Source organism: Boleophthalmus pectinirostris, unplaced genomic scaffold, assembly GCF_026225935.1.
Source record: "Boleophthalmus pectinirostris isolate CB_2022bp ecotype Guang Dong unplaced genomic scaffold, ASM2622593v1 HiC_scaffold_6, whole genome shotgun sequence".
NCBI classification, from domain to species: Eukaryota; Metazoa; Chordata; class Actinopteri; order Gobiiformes; family Gobiidae; genus Boleophthalmus; species Boleophthalmus pectinirostris.
The window spans coordinates 7,010,114-7,028,853 of record NW_026571447.1 but is presented as its reverse complement, the minus strand read 5'-3'; the positions used below and the strand labels follow the sequence as shown (position 1 = coordinate 7,028,853).

The window sequence follows — 18,740 nt, the reverse complement described above, 5'->3', positions numbered from 1 at the left end:
TTTAAAATTGCTCATATTACGCTATTTTCTAATCTGTTATAATGTTGTTTCCTCATCACAAACAGACCTGGGGTTGTGTTTTGTTTCATTCTCACATGTTTAACACACAAACCCTGCATCTCAAACAGAAAACACTTCCACCTTCCACCTTGTCGTGTCATGAGGGAATACAGGAAGCGCTCCACTGTGTTTTTAAATTCCATAAACCTTCACTAGAATCATTTGGATCATTTCAGCCCTTGGAATTGCCAATCTGTACCGAATAAAAGGTAAAATGAGACTGTTAACTTGAAAGCGACCACTACATGACATCCCAAGGTGGAACAGAGCACAGGGTCACCACTCTTTTTCACTGACAAAAAAAAACTGACAAAGTGAATTTTCCATGACTTTACGGCACCTGCATGTGTAGAACTGGCATTTGATTAAATTTTCTTAATCGATCGCCGGGAGAATTAACAATCGATTATCGATTAATCATTAACTTTTTTATATTAAAATGATCATCATTATTATTACTATCTGCACTACTAATCTGCATAAATAAATTCAACTTTACGACATATAAACCGTAACCACTCTAGAGCCACATCAGCCCGTTTGACATTATAATGTGTTTAATGCAGCTTTGCACAATTCTCACAGAAACAAAACTTAAAACCGCATCGTTAATTTGCGTAAACTAAGCAAAGAAAAAAAAAAACAGCACTGACATGGTTCAACTTCTGTCGGAAAGGACACGACTCAGTGGAATACAGGTTAGTGTGACCATATTTGCGTTTGTCAAAACCAGGACACCGTACGGGGGGAGGGAGGTGGGGACTCGTCATCGACATTGTGCTACTCTCACCTGGCAAAACTTTTTCCCACTGGACACTGAAACATATGTGCTGCTTTATACACTGTGCACATGGCCTCACACTTGTCCTGACCGGAACGGAATGCGTGGAATTTCTTGTACAAGTCATCATTAAATACACATTTGTGCTTCGGTACGTTACAGACTGACCGACTTGTGTGTCTCGCTCCTTCTGAGTGCAGAGAGACACATGTACAGATCCCTGTTTGGTCACGCTATTCATTCAGTTTGTCGATTAAAATGAATGTAATCGATGAAATTCTTAATAATCAATTATCGATTAATCGACTAATCATGTCCATCCCTACTGACAATAGAACACCTTATAACTAGATAAAGACAGTATGCAGGAGACCTCAAGAAAATGCTTATGGGAGGCAGATACATGGGGAAAATCAGGTAGGGCCTTTCATATACGCTGCTTATTTATTGCTTTGCCTAAAATGCTCCACAGTAGGGCATTAAACAAGTCCAACTTACTGGTCCCTACTCTTGAAACCTGTCTTTTTTACTGCGCGCTTCCCTCATTCGAACCTCCACGTTCACAAACCGTGTACCGCCTCGTTATAAAGCGTCTCTCCTCACTCGCCCCAAATGTTTTCGAGGAACGCATTAGCATTTGAGCGCGTTTGAAGGAGCTCGCTTCGTACGCTGTTCGGTGAGATAGTCTGCTTTGAGAGTTTGTTTGTACACGACGCTATCTGCCAGTGTCCCATTCACATAAGTGTTGTGTAATTAGGTCTCAGGGCCGAGGGGATGTGAATGCTGCGAGCGAGGAGAATGTACACCGTCATTTATTTAGGCTGTTGGAGAAAATGAGATGACTAGCTTGGATTTTGATAGTTGCTAATGCGGTTTTTAAACTGACAAAAGATTTCAGTTCATGCAAAACCCTAATGTGTGGTCTCCCGTGTTTGGTTGTATCTTTTCTCAAGTTTTTCAAAACACTATGAATTGTACACGAGATCACTAAATCATTAAAGCCACATTATGAATAGACTAAAATGCAGCATGTATTTTCATTTAATTTTTCATGATTCACTATTTATCGTGAGAGGACTTGCATCTTTACAGACTTCTCGCTTCTTCTTGCTTGTTTATATAGAAATGTTCCATGTTGTTCCTTTGGCTCCTCCACGTCGAGAGGAGCCAGTTGAGGTGGATCGGACATCTGTTCCGGATGCCTCCTGGACGCCTCCCTGGAGAGGTGTTTCGGGCATGTCAGTCTGCCCCAGGGCAGCTGTGGCTACAGCAGTAGCTTTCCACCACTGAGTGTGGAGTGAATGAATAATGAACTGTAAAGCGCTTTGGATATCTTGAAAGGTGCTATATAAAAGCAATGATTAATTAATGTCCCACTGGGAGGAGACCCCAAGGAAGACGCTGGAGGGACTATGTCTCTCGGCAGGCCTGGGAATGCCTTGGGGTCCTCCCGGAGGAGCTGGAGGAAGTGTCTGGGGTGAGGGAGGTCTGGGAGTCCCTGCTTAGACTGTGGAAGAAAATGGATAGATGAATGGGTGGTGACTATTTAAAGTTGTCATTTTGTGTTATTTTTGTATATTTTAGCTTATAATAATTAGATTGTTTTCATTAAATTTGTATCCATTGGTTTTCAGTCATAAAGTTTTGGATAAAATCTTAAGCCATTTTAACAACATCATGACCACAGCTAAGAGGAAACTATGATATTTGAACTTCTTGGGTTCTTTTAAAAGACACTACAGTAAAAGTTTTTATCTTTTAGACATGTTTGGGCTGTGAGCTGCAAGCCATCTTCAGAACTGTCTTTAAAAAGAACCCAAGAAGATAATGCACAAAAAAAGACTAAATGAAAGTTTTTGGATTAAACTCTGATATTGATTACAGCCTATCATGTGTTGCTAACAGAAGCTGCAGTACTAGTGAAAGATTACTGCATGTAGAAGTATTAATTGGAATGCTTGTGTAGATTACTCCCATTTGCATTTTGAGAAAGTTCACTTTGACAGAGACCATGGATCACGAGTTTGTGTAAAGTTATAATTTGGCACTTTGATGCATAATTCTCATTACACAAACTTGGGACCAGCGTAAAAGTACAACAGCTCGTGATCACTCTATCTCAAAATGGATGCCTTCTTCCCCTTGTTTTTGGTTATTAAAAGTCTAAACAAAAATAATGGTTTGTAATAAGGACCATCCAGGAAATTGGATTATGTTTTCATGAGAGAAACAACACTGGCTTTGCTTTTCTTGGGGACATCTGAATCACAGAAGAGCTGCTATTAAATTCTATTCATCTTCATAAACCAATCTGGGTAACGCTGAAAACCGCTTTGCATATTTTACAAGTTTTCGGAAAAAAAATATCAGACTTAAATTTTAAATCATTTGCACTTATCTTATGCATTCAGAGCATCCTAATCAATCACCATGATGAGTTTATATGTGTTTTTCTAAACTTTCAGAGGCCAGAATGAAGTTTTGGGGTCATGTCATAAAGCTAATAAGATCTAGCATGCCAACAGCGCACTTTCTGAATATCAGACAATAAAATGCTCATTTATAAGTAGATGCAGACAGCTTGTAGGGGACATATTTTGACCTCAAGAGCTGCTTATGCAATATATCTGTACTGGAACTAATAACATGGAAATAACATTTGTTCAAATATAAAGGAAAAATCTAGTACAGGCCTTTAATATGAGCCACCTGTTTATTTCTTTGTCTAAAATGCTCCACACTATAGCATTAAACTTATCTATCTATCTGTAGACAAACAAGGCCACTTTACTGGTGTGGTATGTGGAGAGGCAAGCTTTAAGGCATGATTTTGGCAACAAACAAAAAACACCTGTAATTGAATAAAGATGGATCAGTTTAATATCACACTGTGGAACATTCGAGGTAACATAATAATATCTCATGGAGACAAGCAGATTATCCATCTATCCATTTTCTTCCGCTTATCCAGGGCTGAATAGGGACTCCCAGACTTCTTCATCCCAGACACATCCTCCAGCTCCTCCAGAGGGACCCTGAGGTGTTCCCAGGCCAGACGAGAGACATAGACCCTCCAGCGTGTCCTGGGTCTTCTCTGCTGCCTCCTCCACAAGCAGATTAATTATTTTTTAAATTAATCCTTGCATTTATACAGCACCTTTCAAGACACCCAAAGTTGCTTTACAGTCCATATTCAGTGGTGGTAAAATAGCACCAGAGGCCTCGGGGCAGACTGACTGAAGCGAGGCTGCCAATCTCCGCCATTGTTGACCTGTCTGACCACCACCACCACTCACGCACACACCACTTTCATACTAGATAATGCAGGTGAAGTGCCTCGCCTGAGGACACAGCGACAGTTTTACCACTGGCGCCCCACTGTGGCACCTGATTTTCCCAGCAGTCTCCCATCCAAGTACTAACCAGGCTCGGCCCTGCTTAGCTTCTGAGATCAGATGGGATCAGTCTTTGACAAGCTGGTATGGCTACACAGATGACACCCTCAGGAAAAGTTACATAGTGCATCTTTAAAGAAAAAGTATTGCAAGCCGTTCATGGGTTTTAACTTCCTGTTATACAACTTACCCATACCCACTAAAGAGATAAACCATATGATGTTATATTGTTAATCGCTATGGCAACAGTCCTTCTCATAACTGGGAAACCCATGGATACAAAGGCCACATTTTTATTCTGTTTTTCATAGTTTAAAACAATAAATAAATCTTTACTGCCACAGTCAGTATCAACAATCTGTGAAATGTCAAATAAACTGTCAAATGGCATTGGCCTATTTTCAGAGCATATTTTTGTCCTTGTTTATGTTGTTAATCACTAGGGCAACAGTCTTTCTCATAACTCGGAAACCCATGGATACTTAGTACATAGGGATTGTTTACTAGTCAGTTCAACGATGGCTTTCTATTTTTTTTCTACTGTTTTTCATAGTTTAAAAAAAATGAAATAAAATCTTCACTGCAGTACCAACGATCTGCAAAAAAGTCAAGTCAAGGCCTATTTTCGTCCTTGTTTATATTGTTAATCGCTATGGCAACAGTCCTTTTCATAACTCTGAAACCCATGGATACATAGTGATTGTTGACTGCTCAGTTCAAAGATGGATCCACATTTTTATTCTGCTGTTTCCCACTGCTACGATCAGTACCGATGATGTGCGAAAAGTCAAATAAATACTGTCAAATGGCGTTGGTGAATAATCAGGGCCTGTTTTCGTCCTTGTTTATATTGTTAATCGCTATGGCAACAGTCCTCCTCCTAGGAAAAATAGAACTGTCAATGGATTGCTGACTGGTCAATTCGGAGACGGTTCCACATTTTTATTCGACTCTTCTTTCATAGCAAAAAAATAAAATAAAATAAAGCCTCACTGCTACGGTCAGCACCAACAATCTGCAAAAAATGAATTGTGTCAAATGGAGTTGGTGTATTGTCAGAACCTATTTTTGTCGTCCTTATAAAATTGCCGCTGGACATTGGACACTGGAACGGTGGAAAGTTGTCACATAACAGAACTATAGTGACACAGGGACACGGTTTAATCTGTGATGTTTTGTGTTTCCCTCGCAGGAGCTGTCTGGCCTCGCGCGATCCTTACTGCGTCTGGCTCAAGTCTGGAACCTGCTCCACCGTCTCGCCTGGATTCAAGTGAGTGTCATGGCAACACAAAGGAACAGCCTGACTAATGCTCCCTGTGACATGTCAAAGCCACAGTAGCACACAAAGATAGCTGCTCTTTTGTCTTTAGGAAATGTATCTCGAAGTGTAGCAGCACCCCAAAAAAGTCCTAGGTTTAATTCCCAAACTGTGTGGTTCATCTAAGAGTGGATTCTGTGTGCACTGTGTAACTTTTTGGTAGTGGGTCACCTTCTCGTTTCTATGGAAATATTGCTCTGCTTGGAATGTTCCACTCAAGTCCAGGCATTCTGACTGTGAGCGGGGTCGCCTCTCTACAGATCTGACCCGTAACTTGCTTTGGTCTCCCTGATGCTTTTATGCTTAAAGGTGCACTATGGAACCTTCTGTTGAAGGGCCCGCTACCTGCCCGTCTTTGTGGAAATGTTATTGCTTAGTCTAGAACAGGGGTTAGGTGAATTGGGTGAATATGAGCCTCCCCTTAGAGTAGGATTTAGTGCAGATTTTAGTCCTGGTTTTCATCCTGGTTTAGACCTGGTTTTGGTCCTGGTTTAGACCTGGTTTAGTCCTGATTTACTCCTGGTTTAGTCCTGATTTACTCCTGGTTTAGACCTGGTTTAAGTCCTGGTTTTGGTCCTGGTTTAGACCTGGTTTAGTCCTGATTTAGTCCTGGTTTTAGTCCTGGTTTAGTCCTGGTTTTAGTCCTGGTTTAGACCTGGTTTAGTCCTGGTTTTGGTCCTGGTTTAGTCCTGGTTTTTGGTCCTGGTTTTGGTCCTGGTTTGGTCTGGTTTTGGTCCTGGTTTAGACCTGGTTTAGACCTGGTTTGCCATGGTTTAGACCTGGTTTTAGTCCTGGTTTTAGACCTGGTTTTAGTCCTGGTTTAGACCTGGTTTAGACCTGGTTTAGTCCTGGTTTTGACCTGGTTTAGACCTGGTTTAGTCCTGGTTTTGGTCCTGGTTTAGACCTGGTTTGCCATGGTTTAGACCTGGTTTAGACCTGGTTTAGTCCTGGTTTTGGTCCTGGTTTAGACCTGCTTTAGACCTGGTTTGCCATGGTTTAGTCCTGGTTTTAGTCCTGGTTTTGTCCTGGTTTAATCCTGGTTTTGGTCCTGGTTTAGACCTGGTTTTGCCTGGTTTAGACCTGGTTTAGACCTGGTTTAGTCCTGGTTTTGGTCCTGGTTTAGACCTGGTTTAGACCTGGTTTTAGTCCTGGTTTAGACCTGGTTTAGACCTGGTTTAGACCTGGTTTTGGTCCTGGTTTAGACCTGGTTTAGACTGGTTTAGTCCTGGTTTTGGTCCTGGTTTAGACCTGGTTTAGACCTGGTTTTAGTCCTGGTTTAGACCTGGTTTAGACCTGGTTTAGTCCTGGTTTTGGTCCTGGTTTAGACCTGGTTTAGTCCTGGTTTAGACTGGTTTAGACCTGGTTAGACCTGGTTTTGGTCCTGGTTTAGACCTGTTTAGACCTGGTTTAGTCCTGTTTTGGTCCTGGTTTAGACCTGGTTTGCCTGTTTAGACCTGGTTTAGACCTGGTTTAGTCCTGGTTTTGGTCCTAGACCTGCTTTAGACCTGGTTTTGGTTTAGTCCTGGTTTTGGTCCTGGTTTAGACCTGGTTTGCCATGGTTTAGACCTGGTTTAGACCTGGTTTAGTCCTGGTTTTGGTCCTGGTTTAGACCTGCTTTAGACCTGGTTTGCCATGGTTTAAGTCCTGGTTTAATCCTGGTTTTGGTCCTGGTTTAGACCCTGGTTTTAGTCCTGGTTTAGACCTGGTTTTAGACCTGGTTTTAGTCCTGGATTAGGTCTGGTTTTACTCCAGATTTTAGTCCTGGTTTTAGTTCTGGTTTAGACCTGGTTTTAGACCTGGTTTAGACCTGGTTTAGTCCTGGTTTAGGCCTGGTTTTAGACCTGATTTTAGTCCTGGTTTTAGTTCTGGTTTAGAGGTGCGTCCCACACTTCGTACGGGAGGAGGTTGCGGTCCACGCAGAGTACACGAGAAGACACGTCCAGGTCCACACGGTGTATACAAGGCAACAAAGGTGACGCTCCAAACTATGAGCACGTTGTCATGGCGACATAATTTTACAGCTAATACACGCACGCACAATTACCAATATCAGTCCTGCTGCAGATGAGTACAGATGTGGACTGTTATTTTTTCTCACCTATTGAACACCTCTGGTCTCGAATGTCATACAGTATGGCATTAAACTTATCGGTTTCCATGGAGACCAGCCTGCAATGCCTCTAGGTCGAGTTACTGGTCAGATCTGTGGAGAGATGAGCTCGTTCACTGTAGGAATGCATGTATTTGTGAGCAGTAAAACACAAACTGAATAAATGCAACATAGATGAGTTTAATGCCATACTGTGAAACCTTTCAGGCAAAGCAATGATATCTTCTATGGAATTATTCTATCTTGTGGTGGACCCTTACCAGTAAAGTTACACAGTGCACCTTTATTATAATTGCGGTTTGTCCTAATAAATTAACAAAATGGTATTATACGCACAAAAAATTTCCACTGTTGCCGTAGCAATTAACAAGTCAAAACAAAGTATATCTCGGCATATCTCAGTAGTAGTAAAGTGTAATAATGTTAACTGTAATAATACTAATAGGTAGTGGTGGTGGTAGTAGTAATAATTGTAGTAAGAGTACATTAATAGTAGTTGGTATTGGTGTACCTATTATTGTAGTAGTAGTAGTATTTGGTAGTAGTGATTTTTCCTCTACTTGCAAAGTGTATTTTTAAACTTATTTATCTTGACTTTTGCATATTTTCTATTGTCTAGTCTCTTGCCATTCTTGAGCTGTGCGTTGCAACACTGGAATTTCCTCACTGTGGGATTAATAAAAGTTATATTAGTAATAGTAGATGGTAGTGGTAGTAGAAATTGTAGTAACGGTTGTAGTAGTGGAGACAAGGTAATGAAGTCTAATGGATCTCTTAATGAGTTTGACAACGCACCAATCACCAATAATAGTTCCTCTTATCACGAACTTGTAATATACAGCTTTAATCTACCAGACGGGCACATGTAAAGCCCTCGCTCCTCACATCACCTCGCCTAATAAAACCAGCACGATCATTTCAGTCCGATGCGTCTTCCTTTTGCAAAATCCCTTTAATTACACTCGCGCCAAGAGACAATCCCTCGCAGATTCCTTTTTAATCAGGCGCTCTGGCAGGAAGCTCCGCACGCTAATTCTTCTCCCGCCAACGTGGAGCCAATTACAGGCCCCCGCCCCTGCCGCCCCTGCCGCTGCCTGGTCATTGGGAACGGGAGTGGGCGGAGGTGGCTATATAAAGACGTTATTAGCGGCGTAAGTCTGCGTCGCCGTGGACACATTTGTATTTCCGTCAATATTGTGCAGCGGAGCGGGAGTCGAGGTAATCGTTTTCAAATGAAGCTCCGGCGTGAAATGTTGAGCCCTCCAGACCAGTTGGGTTTGAATAAATACTAAGTGTCTAGTTTATACCATTTAGACTCTATTTAGTTTTTGCTTCTTGTGATCAGCATTGGGCAACTATATTACAAAAATGTAACTTTGTGTTACTTTGAGTTACTTTTGTCATGGTCAAATTTTGTATGTCCCAATTTTCATTACAATTTGAATTTATTATACATTTTTTTGCCTCTGTATTTTTATAAAATTGTCCATATTTCATCTGCTCAAGGAAATTTGGGCTTTATATGAACCAAAAACAAACAACAGTATATATTTTGAGTTTAACTTCTCCATTCCCCTGTGGGAAACTGGCTCACATATACATATAAAAATGTCTGAAAGATCATACTGTGGAACATTCCAGGCACAGCAATAACATCGCCATAGAAACAAGGAGGGACATGTTACATATTGCCACATAAACATTGTAATTAGCCATTTAAAACTGAATTTTGTATCTTTTGAAGGTCTTCAAAACAACAGTCCAAACTCTATTCTGGTTATATCATGTTTTATTCTTCTTTTAGTCTTGATTTTCTTTTTTATTTGAAATATGAATTTTGTGCATAAAGTTTGAAAATCATTCCTCAAACAGCCACACCTCCCCTGTGCACTTTGTTGCTATTCCGAAGCTGATCTGGAGTTAGCATAGTGGCGGTGTCAGTATGATGAATACCTTAACACTGTAATAAACCCAAATGTTGCAGCGAGCCGTGGGAGCCACACGTCTGTCCATCCATCATGCTTAGACTGCCCTGACAGTCTGCCTGGGCTCTGCCTTACAGCCAATACATGTTCATTCTATCTGCGCTGGCATCATCTATAAAGATGTATCTGTACAGATGTATGTAGATGGGCTGAGGAATAACTGGACATTTAAATCAATACTTTACAAAGAGTTGAGCTAATGAATAGATGGTCTCATACTGCAGAGTTTCACATGACGTCACAAAAGTCTATGGACCAATATTGTTTCATACGGATCAGGGAAGTGGAATAAATTGTGAGTTTACCTTTCACTGGAGCGACAGTGGCTCAGTGTTCAGAGCAGTGATCCCCCAACCTGAGAGGATCAATTCTGACTTGGACCAGGTTCTGTCATTGTGTCCTTAGGCAAGACACTTCACCCACTTTGTCTAGTATGAAAGTGTTGTGTGCACGAGTGGTGGTGGTCAGAGGAGGCGATGGTGCAGACTGGCAGCTTTTTTTTTTTTTTCGAAGTATAAAGTGCTGTGTTATTAACTGGAAAAACTATCTCTTGGCAAGACACTTTCCTCACAAAAATCTTTTGAATAATATTGTATTAGTTATCATATATTTATATTTGCAACAATACAAAGAGGAAAATGTAAATGTTAAACAGTATTCTGACTACATAATACTTAAAAGTGTTCTATGTAACTTTTCTTGAAGATGAATCTGCAACCTTCTTGTTTCTGTGGAGATGTTATTGCTTTGCCTAAAAAAAACACAGTACGAGATTAAACTTCTAACAAAACCAACTGCAACTGAATAAACACAAGACAGACAAGTTTAATGCCATACTGTGGACAATTCTAAGAGAACAAATAACCATGGTGATTAAAACAGATCAGACAGTCAGTGTGTTTGCAAAGTCAAAAATTCCCTTTGCTTTTTGTCAGGAAGCACCATTAGGTCTGTGTCTCGTGCTTGTCAATTAACTAATAAGTTAATGTTAGCAGCATGCATGTTATTTGGGTTAATTATCTGTTAGCTTCATAAAAGTTGCTTTTGTTTACACGCTGGGAGCTAGCATCACTCCATCACACTGACAGATTTCATCTCCATGAACTACATTTGGCGTTTGACCTACAAATCCAGAAGATATTTCCTATTCTGTTCTATTTTTACTCGGTTTTGGAAGCTTTTCTCATCTCCTCCCTCTGAGCTTCTGGCTACAAAACCCCAAAGTGGGCTTCAGTCTGGGGCAATGGCTAAACAAGATGGATGGGTCCTTGGAAGGCGAGACACTGATGCATGTTCACTCTGTGGACTACGCGGCTGTTCCCTCCTCTCTCCCATTTACCGCGATTGTAAAAAGTGTCGAATTTTCTGTAGACTGACACCAGAATACTCCCAAATAGTGGCGTTTTTGTTAGCGGACCAAAGCTTCCTACACTTAGTGTTGACAGCTGAAATATGGTGGACAGGAGGGACGTTATACCGACGCTTTGGGCAAACTGATATCCGGAAGAAATTGTCGAGCTGGCGTCCTGTCAGTCAAGCCAGTGCCAGTTTTATAGAGTAAAAATGTGAGATTTGGTTTTATAAGAACTCCAATGGAATCATGCAGTGATGTGCCTCCTTCAGAAAGTTACACTGTGTAGCTTTAAGCCTGGTTCAGTTTTATAATAATAATAACTCTTTATTTATAATGCACTTTTAAAAACAAGGTTGGACAAGCAGCAAAGAACAATACTTAAAAATAGCAAACAGAATGCATACAAAAACAGACAGTGATGCAAACCATCCAATAAATAAATAAAAAGAAATAGCATAAAAAGAAATAAAATCAAGCTAAAAACCAAAATCAAGCTAGAAAGTTAAAGGAAGGCCAACCGATAAAAGGGTCAGTCCACCTCAGGTCACCCAATGAGTTAAACCATACTTTGTCAAATTTTGATGAAACTTGGTATATAGGTAAATCATAGCCAGAAAAACCAAAATTTAAGTTTTGCAAGTTCATTTTTTCACTTTTTTGTGTAGTCGCCAAATTTCAAATTGCATTTACTCAGCAACTACTGATCCAATATCAAAAACCAAGGGATCTCTGGAAAGGGGAAACCATAAGGAATCTGGCATTCATTTTTGCTTTTGAGTACTTTTGAGATGAATTACCTTTTGACCTGTATTTTGACCTTGAAACTGACAGTAAGAGACTCGCCCGACTTCAATGACACCAACAGGAAAAATGTAGCCTGATACATCTACTACAACATATAAAAAAATCTGGAGGGTTTTTATTTTTTATTTTCACACAGATTTACCTAGAAGTTGGCTTACCCCCATTTTAAGACGTGCCAAATATCCATTCCCATTATCCACATATCCCCTTTCCAGAGATACCTTGGTTCTTGATATCAGACCAGTAGTTGCTGAGTGAATGCAATTTGAAATTCAGCGACCGTGCAAAAAAGTGAACAAATGAAATTGCGATATCTCAGCAACCGTTACTCATGCTAAAATTTGAGATTTGGACTTTCTTGGCTATGACTTACCCAAACACCAACTTTTTTTTTTTTTTTTTTTTTTTTGCAATTGGACAATGTGAGCAATTTTTGGGGGGTGAATTGAGGTGGAATGACCCAAAATTGAAGTTTTAAGAAGTGCTTTAATGATGCTGATGGTGCGAGCATTATCTCCTCAAGCAGGTCATTCCAAAGTCGAGGCGCCTGGACTGAAAAGGCTCCATAAGCCTTCGTCCAGAGCCTGGACTTTGGAACAGCTACAGGGATCTATCTGAGGATCTGCCGCTGCGGGAGGCTTGTACGGGGTTAGAAGTTCTGAAATGTAACTTGGTGCAAGACCTAAACAAGCTTTGAAAATGATCAGTAAAATCTTCAAATCAATTCTGAAACACACAGGCAGCCAGTGAAGGGAAGCTAAATCAAAGATAATGTGTTGATATCTGTTAAGACCAGTGAGGAGCCGAGCTGCTGCCTTCTAAACTAGTTGGATGCGGGAGATGGATTAGTTCTCCATTTGGCCAGTTAGGTCATTTTCTTGCAATTAAAATTTGTGTACTTAAGGATTTGTTACCATCTTGTTTCTATGGATATGCCATTGCTTTGCTTCAAATGTTCCACAATATGACAGTAAACAGTTCTACCTTACAATTATTCAATTACAGCTGCTTCTATTTCACAAAATATCTAGAAAAACAGGCATTCTGACTGTGCCTCTTCGCAGATCTGAATAGTAACTTTGCTTGGTTTGGTCTCCATGAATTTAGAAAGGTTTAATGCCATTTCAGACAAGCAGTAAGAAAAGTTACACAGTGTACACAGTTAATGGGTTGTGTATGTTTAGAAATCATTTTAGTTTTATTGGGTTTCTCAAAGCAAACTAGGTGTATAGTTAATAGGTAGGCCAACCTGTGTCTTTTATGAAGTCGTTTTAGATGAATATTGTGATTTAATCATCAAGATCCACATGTGTCATAGATTATAAGTAAGTATAGAGCAGACACAAGCACAATGTTCTCTTTAAAATATCACATAAATAACATTCTTGTAGCCATCAATACAGACCTACAACTAAAAACATGTATGTAATGTGCAAACTTATTGTTACTTTTGAAAGAAGTGGGAAAAAAACAAGTTTTAATCCCACTGCCTGCTCTCATGATTAATAACACAATGAACTTTCTTTTGCTGCTTCCTCAAGGACGACAAGTAAATATCGAAACACAGAACCATAGATGTTGATACATTTCTTTCACATAAAGTTTTTCCAACTCTAAAAAAGCATCCCCTTCAGTATTCAAATAAAAAAATAAAACAAAGGGAGTTTGAGGTGAAAGTCTATATAGAAAAAGAAGTGTGGCCCTCAGAGCCTTTCGCTGATGTTTGATTTATGCGTGTGCGTGCAGCCAGCAGCACACAGCAGCACCGGAGCAGAGCCTGGAGGAGGGAGACTGGAATGCTGCTGTCCAAATGGAGCCATTAGCTGCTGTTACCAACATGACCAAGAACAGGAAATAAGTGTGGGAAAGTCACAGGGGTGAACATGTCGTTAGAAGCCTGTATCCAATTTTTTTCCCCATGTATTTTTAGCATTTTTTTCCCGTCCCCCTGTACAGATAGTTTGCATAAGCAGCTTGGGAAGCAACAGTAACTGAAATATAGTGATACAGTTCCATCAAAACTTTCACAATAACATCATTGGCCATCATAATATATGGAATTGCATTACTCTTGCTTAGATTAATGCGTAGTCATGGTGCAGCAATAACTAAAAAACAGAGGAAACTACATAGACCATGATCCTTTGCTCTGTTTCAGTGCAGACTTTATGAAGAAATAACAGTTATAAGCACTTTTAAATCTTAGTCCTTTGGATAATGACAGAACCAAAAGGAAAAAGTATCATATTCACAATTGTGTAAATAAAAGTGTACCGTATTTTTCGGACTATAAGGCACACTTAAAGTCCTTTCATTTTCTCAAAAATCAACAGTGCGTCTTATAATTCGGTACGCCTGGTTCACCGTATTGACCTCGAACCAATTTTATGAGTTACACGGTGCTCAAAAATTTGTCAAAGTACGACTTTGGGAAGCTATGAAGCTGCACCACTTGATGGATGTCGGAGCATTACAACTACTATAGTCAGGAGCCTCGAGGAGTAATAATCTCTAAAAGGTTTCACATGAACCATCTCCAACACGATAAAAGCACAGAACAGACTCACCATCAACAGCACATCCTGTCAATGAAAGAATATACTGTATATTCCACTGAGTCATGTCCTTTAGACAGAAGCTGACCGCATCAGCGCACAAGGAGCGAGCTGTTTTTTCAGCGCTTATAGTTTATACAAATTATGTGGTTTTAAGTTTCATGTCTGTAAAACGTAAACAAATGTGCATAAAGCTGCATTAAACACATTATTACTCAGTGTATATGAGTCCTCCTCGTATGAAATAAAAAATAAAAAAAATCGGGCGAGTTAAGCCACTATCTACCAGTGAATCATGGACGCCTGGGCTAATGGATCAATCTCAAGTGTCGCCCGTTTGTTTCTCTTAATGCTTCTTATAATCCGTTGCACCTTATGTTTGAAAATAGACGAGAGAATTCAACATATTGCGCCTTATTGTCTGAAAAATTCGGTACTGTCTACATCTAAGTATAAAGCGTTTAATCGCCAGAGTAACAGGAAGTGTGCAGTTAGCATGCTAGTTGTTGTTAGCATTACCATGACTTAGTTTTGAAAAGCGTTTATAAAGTTATTGTTGTGAATAATTAGTAGTAACTATAATACTATATAACTAAAATACCTAATAAATCAGAATGCGTAAGGTAAGTGAGGAATAACTTGAGGACCGCTGCAAACCACTAAAAGTTCAATAGTTCGGTTTTTCTCATTTTTAATACTGTAAAAATAGGGTACTTTAAGCGACTTTAAGAGCACTTGAAGAAGCCATCCATCTTGTCCCAGCAGCTAACATCTGTTTCCCATTCGGAGTATTGCCGTGTGCAGTCCGGGAGCTGCACCAGGATCCCCCATGTGCAAACCTGGAATCTACCCACAGTTGTCTCTCTGTTGTTCATGAGTTTTCCATCTTGAAAATGACTTTGTCTGAAAATGTTTTATGGTCAGAGTTATTGGAGGATAGATTTTATTACGTGGATTGAAGTGTAGCGGTTTGAGCACAGGTGGAGTGGAGCAGGGTTAGACGGGTACAGAATTGAATTATAAAAGCATTTGGTGGATTTTAAAGCTGCTTTATGTACCTTTTCTGGTGGAGGTTTGCCTACGTTGTCTCCATGATGATGTTCTTGCTCTGCTTGGAATATTTCACAGTATCATTAGTCTCAGTGCAACTTTAACTTTATTTTATTTTAGTTTAGTTTTTTGTTTGTCTTTTAATTCTTAGATTTTTTTAAATTATCATTTATTTTTTATATATTTTTTATATATTTTTTAATATATATTTTAATTATTTTCTTTATATTTTAGCAACTTTTACGATTTATTACTTATTTATTTTACTTTGTTCTTTTTTTTTTTTACATTTTATGATTTGTTTACGTTTTTTTCTTTTTTTACATCATCAAAACTAAACTTATAACTTTTATCCGTATTAAACTTTACTTTCATCTCGGATTTCAAAGTGTCCTTCCCTTTGATCACAGCTTTGACTTGAATATAGTTTTACGTCTTTTCATCTCGACTTGTTTGATACCTTATAGATCTGTAAACATTATAAACATTACATACGCGACTTTGACACCTGCTTTTTGTTTATATACTAAATAAAAGAGCAGATGTCACTACGTAATACAAATGGAAATAGACAGTAGTGATTGTCAGACCAGACTGTGAGGTAGATCCACTCTAAAGCCCTCCAGGGACCACCCCTCTCTGTCTCTTTCAAGCATCCTCCCGTTTCCTTTTCCTCCCCAGTCTACTCTGTTTTTAAAGGGCCACTAAACACCAAAATCACTTTTTGTCTCCTCATAAACTGTGTAAATGGTTCGAAAATAGAGATTTATATCTATCCCTGGCTTTATGTTGGCATTTTAGTGCATATTTGTTAAAAATCTGACTTTTGGGTCAAACGCCGTGGCTGTAGCGGCCTCTTTAGGATGAACTACGGCCAGTACACTGCAAAAACTAAAATCTGGCCAAGGTAACATTACTTGAATTCAGAAAGTTTGATCATGATTTGAGTAAATTTCACTTGACAAGTAAAATTATCTGCCAGTGGAACAAGACTTTTTGTTCTTGAAATGTGAAAATGCATGTTGCTACACTTAAAACAAGAAAAACAACAACTTTTTGCACTTAAAATAAGAAACAAAATCTAATGTTGCTTGAATTAAGAAAAACACATTTGTTTCTTTGGTAGACCATTTTACTTGTCAAGATGAATCTACTCAAAAAAGTAAAACGTTCTTAATTGAAGTCATTTTAGCTTACCTGGAATATTTAAATTTTCGGGTTGGACTAACGGCCATTAGAGAGTCAAATACAGGTTATTACGTGACGGGCACAGCCACTGGCGTCTACAGGTGGTACGTGAGGAGCCCATCTCAGCCACGCCCCTACCTGGCACCACCGGTTACCGCGATGTGCCACCGTGTCTGGAGAAAAGGGAAAAGGCGTGATCTGAGCACAAATGTCTGCTCTGTTTCAAAGCCTGGAGCGCACCGGTCCGACAGAATTGTTGCGATTGTTGTGACTGTCAGTTGGCTGTCAGTCATCGCTCCAGAGCCCGCCCCACACCCGCCCACTCTGGAGGATTTTTTAGATTTTGCTTAGGGGCAGAGTAAAGCTTCGAGACGCTATATGTTTTACAGAGGGGGTATTACACTTTTATGTGGTATTAATTGTCAACACATAAATTTAGATCACCATGTTCCCATAGACTATATTTATAAATGGACATAGCTAATCCACTAGCCGCCGGGTTCCAAATAAGAAGTGAGCATGGGGGCGTTTCTGGCTCCATCGGCTCTGGCTCCAGTTGACTTTGCACTGAAAAATTGTCACTCCTCTGTCTGTAACTACTGCTCTAAGGCTCATCATTTTGATCTTAAAATGTTTTTATCAACCCGCTCTACATGACCCTTTTTTCCCGCTGTTGTGTGTAAATCGATTCCTATTCCTAACATGGAAATGACTCCAAATTCACCCCTATAACTGCATACCTCAGTGAGCTTCATTTGACTGGAGCTGAACACTATGGGTGACATCACACTCATTAAGTCCGCTTCCTTATACAGTCTGTGCGTGTTACCCTTTATACTGTGAGTCCCCCTGCCTTCTGCCTTTGCTCCCCGAGTGCCATCACAACACAATCAGCTTGCATTCCACTAACAAAGCTACACATTGCGTCAGAATTGTGAAGTTTGTATAACCATAAATTTGTATAACCATAAACAGGACTGAGTGACCAGGACAGATCGCAAGATTACTCAAACATGCTTAGATTACATAATTATAAAACCACTTAAAGCATGCTTTTGATGAGGGATCGATGTTATGATATGTTTGAAAGCTCCAAAAAAATTGACTATGCATAATAACCCCACTTTAAAGGCCTTATCCATCCATCCATTTTCTTCCGCTTATCTGGGGCCGGGTCGCGGGGGCAGCAGTCTGAGGAGGGCCTCCCAGACTTCCCTCTCCACACACACGTCTTCCAGCTCTTCCGGGGGGATCCCGAGATGTTCCCAGGCCAGCCGAGAGACATAGTCCCTCCAGCGTGTCCTGGGTCTTCCCTGGGGCCTCCTCCCGGTGGGACATGCCCAGAACACCTCCCAAGGGAGGCGTCCAGGAGGCATCCAGAACAGATGCCCAAGCCACCTCAACTGGCTCCTCTCAACGTGGAGGAGCAGCAGCTCTACTCCGAGCTCCTCCCGTGTGACTGAGCTCCTCACCCTATCTCTAAGGGAGCGCCCAGCCACCCTGCGGAGGAAACTCATTTCGAGCGCTTATATCCGCGATCGTGTCCTTTCGGTCATTACCCAAAGGTCATGACCATAGGTGAGAGTAGGAACGAAGATTGACCGGTAAATCGAGAGCTTCGCCTTTCGACTCAACTCCCTCTTCACCACAACGGTCCGATACAGCGACCACATCACTGCCGACGCTGCACCGATCCGCCTGTCAATCTCACGCTCCGTCCTCCCCTCACTCGTGAACAAGACCCCGAGATACTTGAACTCCTCCACTTGAGGCCTTAAAGGTCTTATATTACTCAAAATTCAAATTTCATTCACACATGTTTGAGTAAGATTATTTGTTTGTCTACATCTGTAAAGTTCAATACACTGTTCCACCTTGTGATGTCACGAGTTTTTAAGTGAACAGCCACCTTTTACCTTTTGTTCAGTAGAGATTGCCAATTCCAGTCCTGAAATTATCCGAATGATTCTAGTGAAGGTGAACTCAGTCTAAATATGCAGGGATTGTGTGTTAAACATGTGCGAATGAAATAAAACACAACTCCCGGTATGTTTGTGATGAAGAAACAAGAAAGATCTTGAAAAAAACACTGGAGACAGAGCCGCAGAAGAATGCGCTTGTGAATCCTCTATTATGAAGT

The 18,740-nt window shown here is 40.3% G+C and overlaps 1 protein-coding gene across 2 annotated transcripts in view; it reads left to right on the top strand.

Annotated features, from left to right (window-relative positions):
- Positions 1–18,740, top strand: part of sema6e (sema domain, transmembrane domain (TM), and cytoplasmic domain, (semaphorin) 6E) — a 501,529-nt gene that overhangs the window by 411,151 nt on the left and 71,638 nt on the right. For both annotated transcript variants that reach the window (XM_055163313.1, XM_020924606.2), the window contains one exon: positions 5,429–5,506. In XM_055163313.1, the coding sequence (XP_055019288.1) occupies positions 5,429–5,506 (78 nt within the window). The remainder of the gene's footprint in view (positions 1–5,428; positions 5,507–18,740) is intronic.